Raw genomic sequence first — 19,681 nt, forward strand, 5'->3', positions numbered from 1 at the left:
GTGTTTATAACTGAGAGAGTGTGTGTGTTTATAACTGAGAGTGTGTTTTTATAACAGAGAGTGTGTGTTTATAACTGAGTGTGTGTTTATAACTGAGTGTGTGTGTTTATAACTGAGTGTGTGTGTGTTTATAACTGAGTGTGTGTGTTTATAACTGAGTGTGTGTGTTTATAACTGAGAGTGTGTGTTTATAACTGAGAGTGTGTGTTTATAACTGAGAGTGTGTGTTTATAACTGAGTGTGTGTGTTTATAACTGAGAGTGTGTGTTTATAACTGAGTGTGTGTGTTTATAACTGAGAGTGTGTGTTTATAACTGAGTGTGTGTGTGTTTATAACTGAGAGAGTGTGTGTGTTTATAACTGAGAGTGTGTCTTTATAACTGAGAGAGTGTGTGTTTATAACTGAGTGTGTGTTTATAACTGAGTGTGTGTGTTTATAACTGAGTGTGTGTGTGTGTTTATAACTGAGTGTGTGTGTTTATAACTGAGAGTGTGTGTTTATAACTGAGTGTGTGTGTGTGTTTATAACTGAGTGTGTGTGTGTGTTTATAACTGAGTGTGTGTGTGTGTTTATAACTGAGAGAGTGTGTGTTTATAACTGAGAGTGTGTATTTATAACTGAGAGTGTGTGTTTGAGAGTGTGTGTTTATAACTGAGTGTGTGTGTTTATAACTGAGAGTGTGTGTTTATAACTGAGAGTGTGTGTTTATAACTGAGAGTGTGTGTTTATAACTGAGTGTGTGTGTTTATAACTGAGAGTGTGTGTTTATAACTGAGTGTGTGTGTTTATAACTGAGAGTGTGTGTTTATAACTGAGTGTGTGTGTGTTTATAACTGAGAGTGTGTGTTTATAACTGAGTGTGTGTGTTTATAACTGAACTGAGAGTGTGTGTTTATAACTGAGTGTGTGTGTTTATAACTGAGTGTGTGTGTGTTTATAACTGAGAGTGTGTGTTTATAACTGAGTGTTTGTGTTTATAACTGAGTGTGTGTGTGTTTATAACAGAGAGTGTGTGTTTATAACTGAACTGAGAGTGTGTGTTTATAACTGAGAGTGTGTATTTATAACTGAGAGTGTATGTTTATAACTGAGTGTGTGTGTTTATAACTGAGAGTGTGTGTTTATAACTGAGAGTGTGTGTTTATAACTGAGTGGGTGTGTTTATAACTGAGTGTGTGTGTTTATAACTGAGTGTGTGTGTTTATAACTGAGAGTGTGTGTTTATAACTGAGTGTTTGTGTTTATAACTGAGTGTGTGTGTGTTTATAACAGAGAGTGTGTGTTTATAACTGAACTGAGAGTGTGTGTTTATAACTGAGAGTGTGTATTTATAACTGAGAGTGTATGTTTATAACTGAGTGTGTGTGTTTATAACTGAACTGAGAGTGTGTGTTTATAACTGAGTGTGTGTGTTTATAACTGAGAGTGTGTGTTTATAACTGAGTCTGTGTGTTTATAACTGAGTGTGTGTGTTTATAACTGAGTGTGTGTGTTTATAACTGAGAGTGTGTGTTTATAACTGAGAGTGTGTGTTTATAACTGAGAGTGTGTGTTTATAACTGAACTGAGAGTGTGTGTTTATAACTGAGAGTGTGTGTTTATAACTGAGAGTGTGTGTTTATAAATGAGAGAGTGTGTTTGAGAGTGTGTGTTTATAACTGAGAGTGTGTTTATAACTGAGAGTGTGTGTTTATAACTGAGTGTGTGTGTGTTTATAACTGAGAGTGTGTGTTTATAACTGAGTGTGTGTGTTTGTAACTGAGAGTGTGTGTTTATAACTGAACTGAGAGTGTGTGTTTATAACTGAGAGTGTGTGTTTATAACTGAACTGAGAGTGTGTGTTTATAACTGAGAGTGTGTGTTTATAACTGAGAGTGTGTGTTTATAACTGAGAGTGTGTGTTTGAGAGTGTGTGTTTATAACTGAGAGTGTGTGTTTATAACTGAGAGTGTGTGTTTATAACTGAGAGTGTGTGTTTGAGAGTGTGTGTTTATAACTGAGAGTGTGTGTTTATAACTGAGAGTGTGTGTTTATAACTGAGAGTGTGTGTTTATAACTGAGAGTGTTTGAGAGTGTGTGTTTATAACTGAGTGTGTGTGTTTATAACTGAGAGTGTGCGTTTATAACTGAGTGTTTATAACTGAGAGTGTGTTTATAACTGAGAGTTAGTGGAGAGTGTGTGTTTATAACTGAGTGTGTGTGTTTATAACTGAGTGTGTGTGTGTTTATAACTGAGAGTGTGTTTATAACTGAGAGTGTGTGTTTATAACTGAGAGTGTGTGTTTATAACTGAGTGTGTGTGTTTATAACTGAGAGTGTGTGTTTATAACTGAGTGTGTGTGTTTATAACTGAGAGTGTGTGTTTATAACTGAGTGTGTGTGTGTTTATAACTGAGAGTGTGTATTTATAACAGAGTGTGTGTTTGAGAGTGTGTGTTTATAACGGAGAGTGTGTGTTTATAACTGAGAGTGTGTGTTTGAGAGTGTGTGTTTATAACTGAGAGTGTGTGTTTATAACTGAGAGTGTGTGTTTATAACTGAGAGTGTTTGAGAGTGTGTGTTTATAACTGAGTGTGTGTGTTTATAACTGAGTGTTTATAACTGAGAGTGTGTGGAGAGTGTGTGTTTATAACTGAGTGTGTGTGTGTGTTTATAACTGAGTGTGTGTGTTTATAACTGAGAGTGTGTGTTTATAACTGAGAGTGTGTGTTTATAACTGAGTGTGTGTGTTTATAACTGAGAGTGTGTGTTTATAACTGAGTGTGTGTGTTTATAACTGAGAGTGTGTGTTTATAACTGAGTGTGTGTGTGTTTATAACTGAGAGAGTGTGTGTTTATAACTGAGAGTGTGTATTTATAACTGAGAGTGTGTGTTTGAGAGTGTGTGTTTATAACGGAGAGTGTGTGTTTATAACTGAGAGTGTGTGTTTATAACTGAGAGAGTGTGTGTTTATAACTGAGAGTGTGTGTTTATAACTGAGAGTGTGTGTTTATAACTGAGAGTGTGTGTTTATAACTGAGAGTGTGTTTATAACTGAGAGTGTGTTTATAACTGAGAGTGTGTGTATAACTGAGAGTGTGTGTTTATAACTGAGAGTGTGTGTTTGAGAGTGTGTGTTTATAACTGAGAGTGTGTGTTTACTGAGAGTGTGTGTTTATAACTGAGAGTGTTTGAGAGTGTGTGTTTATAACTGAGAGTGTGTGTTTATAACTGAGAGTGTGTGTTTATAACTGAGAGTGTGTGTTTATAACTGAGAGTGTGTGGAGAGTGTGTGTTTATAACTGAGAGTGTGTGTTTATAACCGAGAGTGTGTGTGTTTATAACTGAGAGTGTGTGTTTATAACTGAGTGTTTATAACTGAGAGTGTGTGGAGAGTGTGTGTTTATAACTGAGTGTTTATAACTGAGAGTGTGTGTTTATAACTGAGTGTGTGTTTATAACTGAGAGTGTGTGTTTATAACTGAGTGTTTATAACTGAGTGTGTGTGTTTATAACTGAGTGTTTATAACTGAGAGTGTGTGTTTATAACTGAGTGTGTGTGTTTATAACTGAGTGTGTGTGTTTATAACTGAGTGTTTATAACTGAGTGTGTGTGTTTATAACTGAGTGTTTATAACTGAGAGTGTGTGTTTATAACTGAGTGTGTGTGTTTATAACTGAGAGTGTGTGTTTATAACTGAGAGTGTGTGTTTATAACTGAGAGTGTTTGTTTATAACTGAGAGTGTTTGTTTATAACTGAGAGTGTGTGTTTATAGCTGAGTGTGTGTGTTTATAACTGAGTGTGTGTTTATAACTGAGAGTGTGTGTTTATAACTGAGAGTGTGTGTTTATAACTGAGAGTGTGTGTTTATAACTGAGAGTGTGTGTTTATAACTGAGAGTGTGTGTTTATAGCTGAGTGTGTGTTTATAGCTGAGTGTGTGTTTATAACTGAGTGTGTGTTTATAACTGAGAGTGTGTGTTTATATCGGAGTGTGTGTGTGTTTATAACTGTTTATAACTGAGTGTGTGTTTATAACTGTGTGTGTGTGTTTATAACTGAGTGTGTGTGTTTATAACTGAGTGTTTGTGTTTATAACTGAGTGTGTGTGTGTTTATAACTGAGTGTGTGTGTGTTTATAACTGAGTGTGTGTGTGTTTATAACTGTGTGTGTGTGTGTTTATAACTGAGTCTGTGTGTGTTTATAACTGAGTGTGTGTGTTTATAATTGTGTGTGTGTTATTATAATTGTGTGTGTGTGTTTATAATTGTGTGTGTGTTATTATAATTGTGTGTGTGTGTGTGTTTATAATTGTGTGTGTGTGTGTGTTTATAACTGAGTGTGTGTGTTTATAACTGAGTGTGTGTGTTTATAACTGAGTGTGTGTGTTTATAACTGAGTCTGTGTGTGTTTATAACTGAGTGTGTGTGTGTTTATAACTGTGTGTGTGTGTTTATAACTGAGAGTGTGTGTTTATAACTGAGTCTGTGTGTGTTTATAACTGAGTCTGTGTGTGTTTATAACTGAGTATGTGTGTGTTTATAATTGTGTGTGTGTGTGTTTATAACTGAGTGTGTGTGTTTATAATTGAGTCTGTGTGTGTTTATAATTGAGAGTGTGTGTTTATAACTGAGTGTGTGTGTTTATAACTGAGAGTGTGTGTTTATAACTGAGAGAGTGTGTGTTTATAACTGAGAGATGTGTGTTTATAACTGAGAGTGTGTGTTTATAACTGAGTGTGTGTGTTTATAACTGTGTGTGTGTTTATAACTGAGAGAGTGTGTTTATAACTGAGTGTGTGTGTGTGTGTTTATAACTGAGAGTGTGTGTGTTTATAACTGAGTGTGTGTGTTTATAACTGAGAGTGTGTGTTTATAACTGAGAGTGTGTGTTTATAACTGAGTGTGTGTGTTTATAACTGAGAGAGTGTGTGTTTATAACTGAGAGAGTGTGTGTTTATAACTGAGAGTGTGTGTTTATAACTGAGAGTGTGTGTTTATAACTGAGAGTGTGTGTTTATAACTGAGAGTGTGTGTTTATAACTGAGTGTGTGTGTTTATAACTGAGAGTGTGTGTTTATAACTGAGTGTGTGTGTTTATAACAGAGTGTGTTTATAACTGAGAGAGTGTGTGTGTTTATAACTGAGAGTGTGTGTTTATAACTGAGAGAGTGTGTTTATAACTGAGTGTGTGTTTATAACTGAGTGTGTCTGTTTATAACTGAGTGTGTGTGTGTGTTTATAACTGAGTGTGTGTTTATAACTGAGAGTGTGTGTTTATAACTGAGAGTGTGTGTTTATAACTGAGAGTGTGTTTATAACTGAGAGTGTGTTTATAACTGAGAGTGTGTGTATAACTGAGAGTGTGTGTTTATAACTGAGAGTGTGTGTTTGAGAGTGTGTGTTTATAACTGAGAGTGTGTGTTTACTGAGAGTGTGTGTTTATAACTGAGAGTGTTTGAGAGTGTGTGTTTATAACTGAGAGTGTGTGTTTATAACTGAGAGTGTGTGTTTATAACTGAGAGTGTGTGTTTATAACTGAGAGTGTGTGGAGAGTGTGTGTTTATAACTGAGAGTGTGTGTTTATAACCGAGAGTGTGTGTGTTTATAACTGAGAGTGTGTGTTTATAACTGAGTGTTTATAACTGAGAGTGTGTGGAGAGTGTGTGTTTATAACTGAGTGTTTATAACTGAGAGTGTGTGTTTATAACTGAGTGTGTGTGTTTATAACTGAGAGTGTGTGTTTATAACTGAGTGTTTATAACTGAGTGTGTGTGTTTATAACTGAGTGTTTATAACTGAGAGTGTGTGTTTATAACTGAGTGTGTGTGTTTATAACTGAGTGTGTGTGTTTATAACTGAGTGTTTATAACTGAGTGTGTGTGTTTATAACTGAGTGTTTATAACTGAGAGTGTGTGTTTATAACTGAGTGTGTGTGTTTATAACTGAGAGTGTGTGTTTATAACTGAGAGTGTGTGTTTATAACTGAGAGTGTTTGTTTATAACTGAGAGTGTTTGTTTATAACTGAGAGTGTGTGTTTATAGCTGAGTGTGTGTGTTTATAACTGAGTGTGTGTTTATAACTGAGTGTGTGTTTATAACTGAGAGTGTGTGTTTATAACTGAGAGTGTGTGTTTATAACTGAGAGTGTGTGTTTATAACTGAGAGTGTGTGTTTATAGCTGAGTGTGTGTGTTTATAGCTGAGTGTGTGTTTATAGCTGAGTGTGTGTTTATAACTGAGTGTGTGTTTATAACTGAGAGTGTGTGTTTATATCGGAGTGTGTGTGTGTTTATAACTGTTTATAACTGAGTGTGTGTTTATAACTGTGTGTGTGTGTTTATAACTGAGTGTGTGTGTTTATAACTGAGTGTTTGTGTTTATAACTGAGTGTGTGTGTGTTTATAACTGAGTGTGTGTGTGTTTATAACTGAGTGTGTGTGTGTTTATAACTGTGTGTGTGTGTGTTTATAACTGAGTCTGTGTGTGTTTATAACTGAGTGTGTGTGTTTATAATTGTGTGTGTGTTATTATAATTGTGTGTGTGTGTTTATAATTGTGTATGTGTTATTATAATTGTGTGTGTGTGTGTGTTTATAATTGTGTGTGTGTGTGTGTTTATAACTGAGTGTGTGTGTTTATAACTGAGTGTGTGTGTGTTTATAACTGAGTGTGTGTGTTTATAACTGAGTCTGTGTGTGTTTATAACTGAGTGTGTGTGTGTTTATAACTGTGTATGTGTGTTTATAACTGAGAGTGTGTGTTTATAACTGAGTCTGTGTGTGTTTATAACTGAGTCTGTGTGTGTTTATAACTGAGTATGTGTGTGTTTATAATTGTGTGTGTGTGTGTTTATAACTGAGTGTGTGTGTTTATAATTGAGTCTGTGTGTGTTTATAATTGAGAGTGTGTGTTTATAACTGAGTGTGTGTGTTTATAACTGAGAGTGTGTGTTTATAACTGAGAGAGTGTGTGTTTATAACTGAGAGATGTGTGTTTATAACTGAGAGTGTGTGTTTATAACTGAGTGTGTGTGTTTATAACTGTGTGTGTGTTTATAACTGAGAGAGTGTGTTTATAACTGAGTGTGTGTGTGTGTTTATAACTGAGAGTGTGTGTGTTTATAACTGAGTGTGTGTGTGTTTATAACTGAGAGTGTGTGTTTATAACTGAGAGTGTGTGTTTATAACTGAGTGTGTGTGTTTATAACTGAGAGAGTGTGTGTTTATAACTGAGAGAGTGTGTGTTTATAACTGAGAGTGTGTGTTTATAACTGAGAGTGTGTGTTTATAACTGAGTGTGTGTGTTTATAACTGAGTGTGTGTGTTTATAACTGAGAGTGTGTGTTTATAACTGAGTGTGTGTGTTTATAACAGAGTGTGTTTATAACTGAGAGAGTGTGTGTGTTTATAACTGAGAGTGTGTGTTTATAACTGAGAGAGTGTGTTTATAACTGAGTGTGTGTTTATAACTGAGTGTGTCTGTTTATAACTGAGTGTGTGTGTGTGTTTATAACTGAGTGTGTGTTTATAACTGAGTGTGTGTGTGTTTATAACTGAGTGTGTGTGTTTATAACTGAGAGAGTGTGTGTGTTTATAACTGAGAGTGTGTGTTTATAACTGAGAGAGTGTGTGTTTATAACTGAGTGTGTGTTTATAACTGAGTGTGTGTTTATAACTAATTGTGTGTGTTTATAACTGAGTGTGTGTGTTTATAACTGAGTGTGTGTGTGTTTATAACTGAGTGTGTGTGTTTATAACTGAGTGTGTGTGTTTATAACTGAGAGTGTGTGTTTATAACTGAGAGTGTGTGTTTATAACTGAGAGTGTGTGTTTATAACTGAGTGTGTGTGTTTATAACTGAGAGTGTGTGTTTATAACTGAGTGTGTGTGTTTATAACTGAGAGTGTGTGTTTATAACTGAGTGTGTGTGTTTATAACTGAGAGTGTGTGTTTATAACTGTGTGTGTGTGTTTATAACTGAGAGTGTGTGTTTATAACTGAGTGTGTGTGTTTATAACTGAACTGAGAGTGTGTGTTTATAACTGAGTGTGTGTGTTTATAACTGAGTGTGTGTGTGTTTATAACTGAGAGTGTGTGTTTATAACTGAGTGTGTGTGTTTATAACTGAGAGTGTGTGTTTATAACTGAGTGTGTGTGTTTATAACTGAGTGTGTGTGTGTTTATAACAGAGACTGTGTGTTTATAACTGAACTGAGAGTGTGTGTTTATAACTGAGAGTGTGTGTTTATAACTTAGAGTGTGTGTTTATAACTGAGTGTGTGTGTTTATAACTGAGAGTGTGTGTTTATAACTGAGAGTGTGTGTTTATAACTGAGTGTGTGTGTTTATAACTGAGTGTGTGTGTTTATAACTGAGAGTGTGTGTTTATAACTGAGAGAGTGTGTGTTTATAACTGAACTGAGAGTGTGTGTTTATAACTGAACTGAGAGTGTGTGTTTATAACTGAGAGTGTGTGTTTATAACTGAGTGTGTGTGTGTGTTTATAACTGAGTGTGTGTGTGTTTATAACTGAGAGTGTGTGTTTATAACTGAGTGTGTGTGTTTATAACTGAGAGTGTGTGTTTTTTAACTGAACTGAGAGTGTGTGTTTATAACTGAACTGAGAGTGTGTGTTTATAACTGAGAGTGTGTGGTTATAACTGAGAGTGTGTGTTTATAACTGAGAGTGTGTGTTTGAGAGTGTGTGTTTATAACTGAGAGTGTGTGTTTATAACTGAGAGTGTGTGTTTGAGAGTGTGTGTTTATAACTGAGAGTGTGTGTTTATAACTGAGAGTGTTTGAGAGTGTGTGTTTATAACTGAGAGTGTTTGTTTATAACTGAGTGTTTATAACTGAGAGTGTGTGTTTATAACTGAGAGTGTGTGGAGAGTGTGTGTTTATAACTGAGTGTGTGTGTGTTTATAACTGAGTGTGTGTTTATAACTGAGTGTGTGTTTATAACTGAGTGTGTGTTTATAACTGAGAGTGTGTGTTTATAACTGAGAGTGTGTGTTTATAACTGAGAGTGTGTGTTTATAACTGAGAGTGTGTGTTTATAACTGAGTGTGTGTGTTTATAACTGAGAGTGTGTGTTTATAACTGAGTGTGTGTGTTTATAACTGAGAGTGTGTGTTTATAACTGAGTGTGTGTGTGTTTATAACTGAGAGAGTGTGTGTTTATAACTGAGAGTGTGTATTTATAACTGAGAGTGTGTGTTTGAGAGTGTGTGTTTATAACGGAGAGTGTGTGTTTATAACTGAGAGTGTGTGTTTATAACTGAGAGAGTGTGTGTTTATAACTGAGAGTGTGTGTTTATAACTGAGAGTGTGTGTTTATAACTGAGAGTGTGTTTATAACTGAGAGTGTGTGTTTATAACTGAGAGTGTGTGTTTATAACTGAGAGTGTGTTTATAACTGAGAGTGTGTGTTTATAACTGAGAGTGTGTGTTTGAGAGTGTGTGTTTATAACTGAGAGTGTGTGTTTACTGAGAGTGTGTGTTTATAACTGAGAGTGTTTGAGAGTGTGTGTTCATAACTGAGAGTGTGTGTTTATAACTGAGAGTGTGTTTATAACTGAGAGTGTGTGTTTATAACTGAGAGTGTGTGTTTGAGAGTGTGTGTTTATAACTGAGAGTGTGTGTTTACTGAGAGTGTGTGTTTATAACTGAGAGTGTTTGAGAGTGTGTGTTTATAACTGAGAGTGTGTGTTTATAACTGAGAGTGTGTGTTTATAACTGAGAGTGTGTGGAGAGTGTGTGTTTATAACTGAGAGTGTGTGTTTATAACTGAGAGTGTGTGTTTATAACCGAGAGTGTGTGTGTGTTTATAACTGAGAGTGTGTGTTTATAACTGAGAGTGTGTGTTTATAACCGAGAGTGTGTGTGTTTATAACTGAGAGTGTGTGTTTATAACTGAGTGTGTGTGTTTATAACTGAGAGTGTGTGTTTATAACTGAGAGTGTGTGTTTATAACTGAGTGTGTGTGTGTTTATAACTGAGTGTGTGTTTATAACTGAGTGTGTGTTTATAACTGAGTGTGTGTTTATAACTGAGAGTGTGTGTTTATAACTGAGAGTGTGTGTTTATAACTGAGAGTGTGTGTTTATAACTGAGAGTGTGTGTTTATAACTGAGAGTGTGTGTTTATAACTGAGTGTGTGTGTTTATAACTGAGAGTGTGTGTTTATAACTGAGTGTGTGTGTTTATAACTGAGAGTGTGTGTTTATAACTGAGTGTGTGTGTGTGTTTATAACTGAGAGAGTGTGTGTTTATAACTGAGAGTGTGTATTTATAACTGAGAGTGTGTGTTTGAGAGTGTGTGTTTATAACGGAGAGTGTGTGTTTATAACTGAGAGAGTGTGTGTTTATAACTGAGAGTGTGTGTTTATAACTGAGAGTGTGTGTTTATAACTGAGAGTGTGTTTATAACTGAGAGTGTGTGTTTATAACTGAGAGTGTGTGTTTGAGAGTGTGTGTTTATAACTGAGAGTGTGTGTTTACTGAGAGTGTGTGTTTATAACTGAGAGTGTTTGAGAGTGTGTGTTTATAACTGAGAGTGTGTGTTTATAACTGAGAGTGTGTGTTTATAACTGAGAGTGTGTGTTTATAACTGAGAGTGTGTGGAGAGTGTGTGTTTATAACTGAGAGTGTGTGTTTATAACCGAGAGTGTGTGTGTTTATAACCGAGAGTGTGTGTGTTTATAACTGAGAGTGTGTGTTTATAACTGAGAGTGTGTGTTTATAACCGAGAGTGTGTGTGTTTATAACTGAGAGTGTGTGTTTATAACTGAGAGTGTGTGTTTATAACTGAGAGTGTGTGTTTATAACTGAGAGTGTGTGTTTATAACTGAGTGTGTGTGTTTATAACTGAGAGTGTTTGTTTATAACTGAGTGTTTATAACTGAGAGTGTGTGTTTATAACTGAGAGTGTGTGGAGAGTGTGTGTTTATAACTGAGTGTGTGTGTGTTTATAACTGAGTGTGTGTTTATAACTGAGTGTGTGTTTATAACTGAGTGTGTGTTTATAACTGAGAGTGTGTGTTTATAACTGAGAGTGTGTGTTTATAACTGAGAGTGTGTGTTTATAACTGAGTGTGTGTGTTTATAACTGAGAGTGTGTGTTTATAACTGAGTGTGTGTGTTTATAACTGAGAGTGTGTGTTTATAACTGAGAGAGTGTGTGTTTATAACTGAGAGTGTGTATTTATAACTGAGAGTGTGTGTTTGAGAGTGTGTGTTTATAACGGAGAGTGTGTGTTTATAACTGAGAGTGTGTGTTTATAACTGAGAGAGTGTGTGTTTATAACTGAGAGTGTGTGTTTATAACTGAGAGTGTGTGTTTATAACTGAGAGTGTGTTTATAACTGAGAGTGTGTGTTTATAACTGAGAGTGTGTGTTTATAACTGAGAGTGTGTGTTTATAACTGAGAGTGTGTGTTTATAACTGAGTGTGTGTGTTTATAACTGAGAGTGTGTGTTTATAACTGAGAGTGTGTGTTTATAACTGAGAGTGTGTTTTTATAACTGAGAGTGTGTGTTTATAGCTGAGTGTGTGTGTTTATAACTGAGTGTGTGTTTATAACTGAGAGTGTGTGTTTATATCGGAGTGTGTGTGTGTTTATAACTGTTTATAACTGAGTGTGTGTTTATAACTGTGTGTGTGTGTTTATAACTGAGTGTGTGTTTATAACTGAGTGTGTGTTTATAACTGAGAGTGTGTGTTTATAACTGAGAGTGTGTGTTTATAACTGAGAGTGTGTGTTTATAACTGAGAGTGTGTGTTTATAACTGAGAGTGTGTGTTTATAACTGAGAGTGTGTGTTTATAGCTGAGTGTGTGTGTTTATAACTGAGTGTGTGTTTATAACTGAGTGTGTGTTTATAACTGAGAGTGTGTGTTTATATCGGAGTGTGTGTGTGTTTATAACTGAGTGTGTGTTTATAACTGTGTGTGTGTGTTTATAACTGAGTGTGTGTGTTTATAATTGAGTGTTTGTGTTTATAACTGAGTGTGTGTGTGTGTTTATAACTGAGTTTGTGTGTGTTTATAACTGAGTGTGTGTGTGTTTATAACTGAGTGTGTGTGTGTGTTTATAACTGTGTGTGTGTGTGTTTATAACTGAGTCTGTGTGTGTTTATAACTGAGTGTGTGTGTTTATAATTGTGTGTGTGTTATTATAATTGTGTGTGTGTGTTTATAATTGTGTGTGTGTTATTTTAATTGTGTGTGTGTGTGTGTGTGTTTATAATTGTGTGTGTGTGTGTGTTTATAACTGAGTGTGTGTGTTTATAACTGAGTGTGTGTGTTTATAACTGAGTGTGTGTGTTTATAACTGAGTCTGTGTGTGTTTATAATTGAGTCTGTGTGTGTTTATAACTGAGTGTGTGTGTGTTTATAACTGTGTGTGTGTGTTTATAACTGAGAGTGTGTGTTTATAACTGAGAGAGTGTGTGTTTATAACTGAGTGTGTGTGTTTATAACTGAGAGTGTGTGTTTGAGAGTGTGTGTTTATAACTGAGTGTGTGTGTTTATAACTGAGAGTGTGTGTTTTGAGAGTGTGTGTTTATAACTGAGTGTGTGTGTTTATAACTGAGTGTGTGTGTTTATAACTGAGTCTGTGTGTGTTTATAATTGAGTCTGTGTGTGTTTATAACTGAGTGTGTGTGTGTTTATAACTGTGTGTGTGTGTTTATAACTGAGAGTGTGTGTTTATAACTGAGAGTGTGTGTTTATAACTGAGTCTGTGTGTGTTTATAACTGAGTCTGTGTGTGTTTATAACTGAGTGTGTGTGTGTTTATAATTGTGTGTGTTATTATTATTGTGTGTGTGTGTTTATAATTGTGTGTGTGTGTGTTTATAATTGTGTGTGTTATTATTATTGTGTGTGTGTGTTTATAATTGTGTGTTTGTGTTTATAATTATGTGTGTGTGTTTATAACTGAGTGTGTGTGTGTGTGTGTGTGTGTTTATAATTGTGTGTGTTTATAATTATGTGTGTGTGTGTTTATAATTATGTGTGTGTGTTTATAACTGAGTGTGTGTGTGTGTGTGTGTGTTTATAATTGTGTGTGTTTATAATTATGTGTGTGTGTGTGTGTGTTTCAGCATCAATTTCAACCAGGATGCGTCTCTGATCTGCGTTTCCAGTGATCACGGCACAATCCACGTATTTGCAGCGGAGGATCCCAAAAGGAACAAGCAGTCCAGGTGTGTGTGTGTGTGTGTGTGTGTGTGTTGAAGCTCGTCAGGCTCGTCGCTGCTGTTATGGTCTGCTATTTCTGCTAATGTGTGAGTGCAGGCTCCGTCTCGCTCACGTCTCTCACACCCGTCCTCCACAGCTTGGCGTCCGCCAGTTTTCTGCCCAAGTACTTCAGCTCCAAGTGGAGTTTCTCCAAGTTCCAGGTGCCGTCCGGTTCTCCCTGCGTCTGTGCCTTCGGGACCGAGCCCAACGCTGTGATCGGTATCAGCACACTTCACACATCAGCTCCTATTATTATATAAACATGCATGTGCTGTTGAACGTTCCCACTGACCCGATCCCAACTCTTCCAGCGATCTGCTCCGACGGGAGCTACTACAAGTTCCTGTTTAACCAGAAGGGCGAGTGTTCGAGGGACGTGTACGCGCAGTTCCTGGAGATGACCGACGAGAAGATCTGAACACACACACACACACACACTACTTCACTTTACCAGTCTTGGAGTTTCCCGGATGTGGAAGGACTCCGGTGGGATTCGAGCGTCACACAGACGAGCGGAGAGAACTGAACACTGTACACACTCCAGTCTCTCCTGACTGGAACACGACTGAAAGAGTGACTGACGAGGGAAACCTTATTTTGTGAAAGGACACTTTTTTAAGCGGTCTTCCGTCCCGGCAGGAGTGCTGATCCGGCCACTGACTGACCTAATGCAGGAGTGCTGATCCGGCCACTGACTGACCTAATGCAGGAGTGCCTCTGCTTCCACATCGCCATCATTCACACACTGCATTTGCAAACTTTTCGTTAGTGTTAGATATTGTTTTTCTTGCTGTAAGAACACCAGATAAAAAATCACGTAACTACATATAATATAGACTAGTATTACAAAACAGACATTTTTTGGTGTAAATATGTGCTCCACATCTCATGCAATATTTTTCTTTGGCAAGGATTTGCTGGCTTTAAGGAAATCTAATCAGTGTACAGGCTGTGCTTCAGTAATCATCACACGAGAGACGTGACAGATTTACTCCACATTTACACTCCTAATGGTTTCAAATAAAATGATACCCAGAATAACTACATTGCTACTCTAGAAAAGGGTAAATGTTTGGAGCTTGTAAACTCTTGCAGTAATTCTCTTAAAGACGAATGCACTGAACCAGAAGTGCCCATCTCATCACCCGGAGAACAGTGTTTTAAGTGTGTCCTCATTCTTATAACTGTTCTTTGAAATGTATCTAAGCTATTTTGTTACTCATTTGATGCTTTTGTCATTGATAACGTGCAAGTGATACGCATAATTTCATGAAGATGATGATGTAAGATGATGCGCACAGAATTCAGTATCATATGACAAATTAAAGACGATTGTAAACAATTAGGAATGGCAAATCTTTCATGCCACTGCTGACGTGTAACTCTAGCAGGGTTTGGGTTAACAGACTGGGTTAGAGTTGGGTTAGCAGGCTGGGTTATGGTGAGGTTTGGGTTAGCAGACTGGGTTAGAGTTGGGTTAGCAGGCTGGGTTAGGGTGAGGTTTGGGTTAGCAGACTGGGTTAGAGTTGGGTTAGCAGGCTGGGTTATGGTGAGGTTTGGGTTAGCAGACTGGGTTAGAGTTGGGTTAGCAGGTTGGGTTAGGGTGAGGTTTGGGTTAGCAGACTGGGTTAGAGTTGGGTTAGCAGGCTGGGTTAGGGTGAGGTTTGGGTTAGCAGGCTGGGTTAGGGTGAGGTTTGGGTTAGCAGATTGGGTTAGAGTTGGGTTAGCAGGCTCGGTTAGGGTGAGGTTTGGGTTAGCAGACTGGGTTAGAGTTGGGTTAGCAGGCTGGGTTAGGGTGAGGTTTGGGTTAGCAGACTGGGTTAGCAGGCTGGGTTAGGGTGAGGTTTGGGTTAACAGACTGGGTTAGAGTTGGGTTAGGGCGAGGTTTGGGTTAGCAGACTGGTTTAGGGTGAGGTTTGGGTTAGCAGACTGGGTTAGAGTTGGGTTAGCAAACTGGGTTAGGGTGAGGTTTGGGTTAGCAGACTGGGTTAGAGTTGGGTTAGCAGGCTGGGTTAGGGTTAGCAGACTGGGTTAGAGTTGGGTTAGGGTTAGCAGACTGGGTTAGAGTTGGGTTAGCAGACTGGAAGTAACCAGTGTTTGGGAATAGCTCTTCTCTTTATGGACAGATGCATGCGAGTGTGTGTGATTTCAGGATTCTCGTATGAGCACCTTCTCTCTCTATTATCGTTTTGAGAAACGTGGCAAAATTAATGATGCATATTTTGTCTCCATGATGATTTGTTTATCTCTGGTCAAGTCACCATTATTTATATAGCGCTTTTTTACAGTGTTTCAAAGCAGCTTTACAGAGATAACAGGGAAATAATGCAACCCTATAAGTCAATAATGCAACATTATCTGTAGTCCATGAAGCAGCAGCAGCACACCAGCATCATTACAAGGGCACACACGCCTTTAACACATAGCAGAATAGTTTGTTGGATAATAGTTGGATTCTGAAAACATATTTACAACACATTTATTGCCGTGGCCACCAAAGTCATGTGGAGATGAGTGGATCAATCTCTTTAGTAAAACCATCATCGCAGTGTAAAGCGTCTGATGTCCGCAGCAGCCGAACTCATTGACTTCTCTTACACACACACACACACACACACACTACATGCGTGTCAGCCGCTCGCAGTGCAACCAACCGCCGACCCCACACAACTCGCGTCTCGCTGCTGATTGGCGGATTGCCGTTTTCTCCTCGAGATCTGGAGAGCGATTGGTCGCGGCGGCTGTCAGTCACGCTAGCCCCGCCTCCTCGGTTTGTTTGGTAGGGTTGCTGGTTTTCTCGTTCTCTTGTCGCGGCGGTGGGTTGGAGCCGCTGTCCCCGGGCTGCCGCGTTCCTGCTTATTTATTTCTCATCCTTTGATTCGATCCCCCCACTAAATTCTGCAACCGGGCCTCCCGAGCGACACACGGCCGCCCGCTCCTTCCTTCTACAGTGCCCAGTCCCGGTCCAGAGAACGAGTAAAGATGGCGGGCTCGGTTGTCGCCCGGCTCGAGGGCCGAGAGTTCGAGTATCTGATGAAGAAGCGCTCGGTCACCGTGGGCCGGAACTCGTCCCAGGGCTCCGTGGACGTCAGCATGGGCCACTCGAGCTTCATCTCCCGCAGGCACCTGGAGGTGTTCTCCGCCGGGGAGGACGGCTCGGGGAACGGGGACTTCTACCTGCGGTGCCTCGGCAAGAACGGCGTGTTCGTGGACGGCGTGTTCCAGAGGCGAGGCGCGCCCCCGCTGCAGCTGCCCCGCATGTAAACGCGTTTGTTGTGTTTCAGCACGTGTTGATTATGACAAGCTCTCTGCCTCAGTCTGTTCACACTAAACACTACAGGCGTTCTCCTGCGTGCATCTCCAGCATCTTCTTTTAAAGCATAGCAGACGCATATAATGCCTGGAGATCCACTGTCAGTGTTTCGGGCTTCATTCAGACCCGATGACCTTTTAGTTGACCCACATCTGACGTACACTGGACCCATTCATAACATGACAAAAGGAGTAGTCAGAATTAATAGGCTGGTTAATGTAATTCATATTTTAATGCACACTAATGAATGATTATGAGACTACATCGTGTATATCTAATGTAATCACACTTTATTAACGACATATTTTGACCTTGCTTTTAATGGCATGCATGCATTGAGGTAGGACCACAATTTGTTTACATTTCTTCTTATTTCATCTTTATTTAGACGATGTGGTTTGCCTTTGTTTTATTGGTGCAGAGGCGATGTTTTAAATCAGCTGCACCTCACATCATAAAGATAGAGTATTAATTAACTATTAAAGCCACTGAGTTTATGGTTAGCAGAAGTGTTTAACATCACACAAAGGTCATTGAAGCCAAGATTCATATATGTATACATGTATATATTTCTGATGAAATATGAGTCATGTAATCGGGCCATTCTGGTGTCCATATATTAACCGGCTCTACTGTTGCTGACTGCTTTATCAACATCTATGCGTTTTATTTTCATGGATATTTACTTTCAAAATGCCACTTGATAAACTTGTGTAATTGGTTGAAATTACTAACTCTCGTTTGCTGTTTTGCAGGTGCACTTTCCGCTTTCCCAGCACAAATATCAAAATTACGTTCACGGCCCTGTCCAGCGACAGGAGGGAGCGCAGGAACGCCCCGGAGTCTCCCGTCAAAGCGGTCCAGCCCCAGATCTCCCCGCTGACCATCAACATTCCCGACAACATCGCACACCTGATGAGTCCACTCCCGTCTCCCACTGGAACCCTCAGGTCAGAACCGTAACCCGAACCCGTAACCCTTAACCCTGATGAGTCCACTCCCGTCTCCCACCGGAACCCTCAGGTCAGAACCGTAACCCGTAACCCTTAACCCTGATGAGTCCACTCCCGTCTCCCACCGGAACCCTCAGGTCAGAACCGTAACCCGAACCCGTAACCCTTAACCCTGATGAGTCCACTCCCGTCTCCCACCGGAACCCTCAGGTCAGAACCGTAACCCGAACCCGTAACCCTTAACCCTGATGAGTCCACTCCCGTCTCCCACCGGAACCCTCAGGTCAGAACCGTAACCCGAACCCGTAACCCTTAACCCTGATGAGTCCACTCCCGTCTCCCACCGGAACCCTCAGGTCAGAACCGTAACCCGAACCCGTAACCTTTAACCCTGATGAGTCCACTCCCGTCTCCCACCGGAACCCTCAGGTCAGAACCGTAACCCAAACCCGTAACCTTTAACCCTGATGAGTCCACTCCCGTCTCCCACCGGAACCCTCAGGTCAGAACCGTAACCCGAACCCGTAACCCTTAACCCTGATGAGTCCACTCCCGTCTCCCACCGGAACCCTCAGGTCAGAACCGTAACCCGAACCCGTAACCCTTAACCCTGATGAGTCCACTCCCGTCTCCCACCGGAACCCTCAGGTCAGAACCGTAACCCGAACCCGTAACCCTTAACCCTGATGAGTCCACTCCCGTCTCCCACCGGAACCCTCAGGTCAGAACCGTAACCCGAACCCGTAACCCTTAACCCTGATGAGTCCACTCCCGTCTCCCACCGGAACCCTCAGGTCAGAACCGTAACCCGAACCCGTAACCCTTAACCCTGATGAGTCCACTCCCGTCTCCCACCGGAACCCTCAGGTCAGAACCGTAACCCGAACCCGTAACCTTTAACCCTGATGAGTCCACTCCCGTCTCCCACCGGAACCCTCAGGTCAGAACCGTAACCCAAACCCGTAACCTTTAACTCTGATGAGTCCACTCCCGTCTCCCACCGGAACCCTCAGGTCAGAACCGTAACCCGAACCCGTAACCTTTAACCCTGATGAGTCCACTCCCGTCTCCCACCGGAACCCTCAGGTCAGAACCGTAACCCGAACCCGTAACCCTTAACCCTGATGAGTCCACTCCCGTCTCCCACCGGAACCCTCAGGTCAGAACCGTAACCCGAACCCGTAACCCTTAACCCTGATGAGTCCACTCCCGTCTCCCACCGGAACCCTCAGGTCAGAACCGTAACCCCAACCCGTAACCCTTAACCCTGATGAGTCCACTCCCGTCTCCCACCGGAACCCTCAGGTCAGAACCGTAACCCGAACCCGTAACCCTTAACCCTGATGAGTCCACTCCCGTCTCCCACCGGAACCCTCAGGTCAGAACCGTAACCCGAACCCGTAACCTTTAACCCTGATGAGTCCACTCCCGTCTCCCACCGGAACCCTCAGGTCAGAACCGTAACCCGAACCCGTAACCCTTAACCCTGATGAGTCCACTCCCGTCTCCCACCGGAACCCTCAGGTCAGAACCGTAACCCGAACCCGTAACCTTTAACCCTGATGAGTCCACTCCCGTCTCCCACCGGAACCCTCAGGTCAGAACCGTAACCCAAACCCGTAACCTTTAACCCTGATGAGTCCACTCCCGTCTCCCACCGGAACCCTCAGGTCAGAACCGTAACCCGAACCCGTAACCTTTAACCCTGATGAGTCCACTCCCGTCTCCCACCGGAACCCTCAGGTCAGAACCGTAACCCGAACCCGTAACCCTTAACCCTGATGAGTCCACTCCCGTCTCCCACCGGAACCCTCAGGTCAGAACCGTAACCCGAACCCGTAACCCTTAACCCTGATGAGTCCACTCCCGTCTCCCACCGGAACCCTCAGGTCAGAAACGTAACCCGAACCCGTAACCTTTAACCCTGATGAGTCCACTCCCGTCTCCCACCGGAACCCTCAGGTCAGAACCGTAACCCGAACCCGTAACCCTTAACCCTGATGAGTCCACTCCCGTCTCCCACCGGAACCCTCAGGTCAGAACCGTAACCCGAACCCGTAACCCTTAACCCTGATGAGTCCACTCCCGTCTCCCACCGGAACCCTCAGGTCAGAACCGTAACCCGAACCCGTAACCCTTAACCCTGATGAGTCCACTCCCGTCTCCCACCGGAACCCTCAGGTCAGAACC

General features: G+C 40.5%; 2 protein-coding genes across 4 annotated transcripts in view; both read left to right on the top strand.

Moving 5' to 3' along the window:
* Positions 1-13,850, top strand: part of wdr45b (WD repeat domain 45B) — a 27,483-nt gene extending 13,633 nt beyond the window's left edge. Inside the window, exons 8-10 of the mRNA XM_056263247.1 lie at positions 13,090-13,191; positions 13,323-13,444; positions 13,537-13,850. Coding sequence (XP_056119222.1) covers positions 13,090-13,191; positions 13,323-13,444; positions 13,537-13,643 — 331 coding nt within the window. The 3' untranslated portion in view covers positions 13,644-13,850. The remainder of the gene's footprint in view (positions 1-13,089; positions 13,192-13,322; positions 13,445-13,536) is intronic.
* A 2,021-nt stretch (positions 13,851-15,871) lies between these two features.
* foxk2a (forkhead box K2a) overlaps positions 15,872-19,681 on the top strand; it is a 40,582-nt gene continuing 36,772 nt past the window's right edge. For all 3 annotated transcript variants that reach the window (XR_008808209.1, XR_008808208.1, XM_056263246.1), the window contains exons 1-2: positions 15,872-16,485; positions 17,294-17,488. Coding sequence is in view for 1 of the 3 variants with exons in the window: in XM_056263246.1 (XP_056119221.1) it covers positions 16,208-16,485; positions 17,294-17,488 (473 nt within the window). In the remaining 2 variants the exon portion in view is untranslated. The remainder of the gene's footprint in view (positions 16,486-17,293; positions 17,489-19,681) is intronic.

The sequence above is a fragment of the Rhinichthys klamathensis genome, unplaced genomic scaffold, assembly GCF_029890125.1.
Source record: "Rhinichthys klamathensis goyatoka isolate OS25496 unplaced genomic scaffold, OSU_Roscu_1.1 h1tg000204l_1, whole genome shotgun sequence".
NCBI classification, from domain to species: Eukaryota; Metazoa; Chordata; class Actinopteri; order Cypriniformes; family Leuciscidae; genus Rhinichthys; species Rhinichthys klamathensis.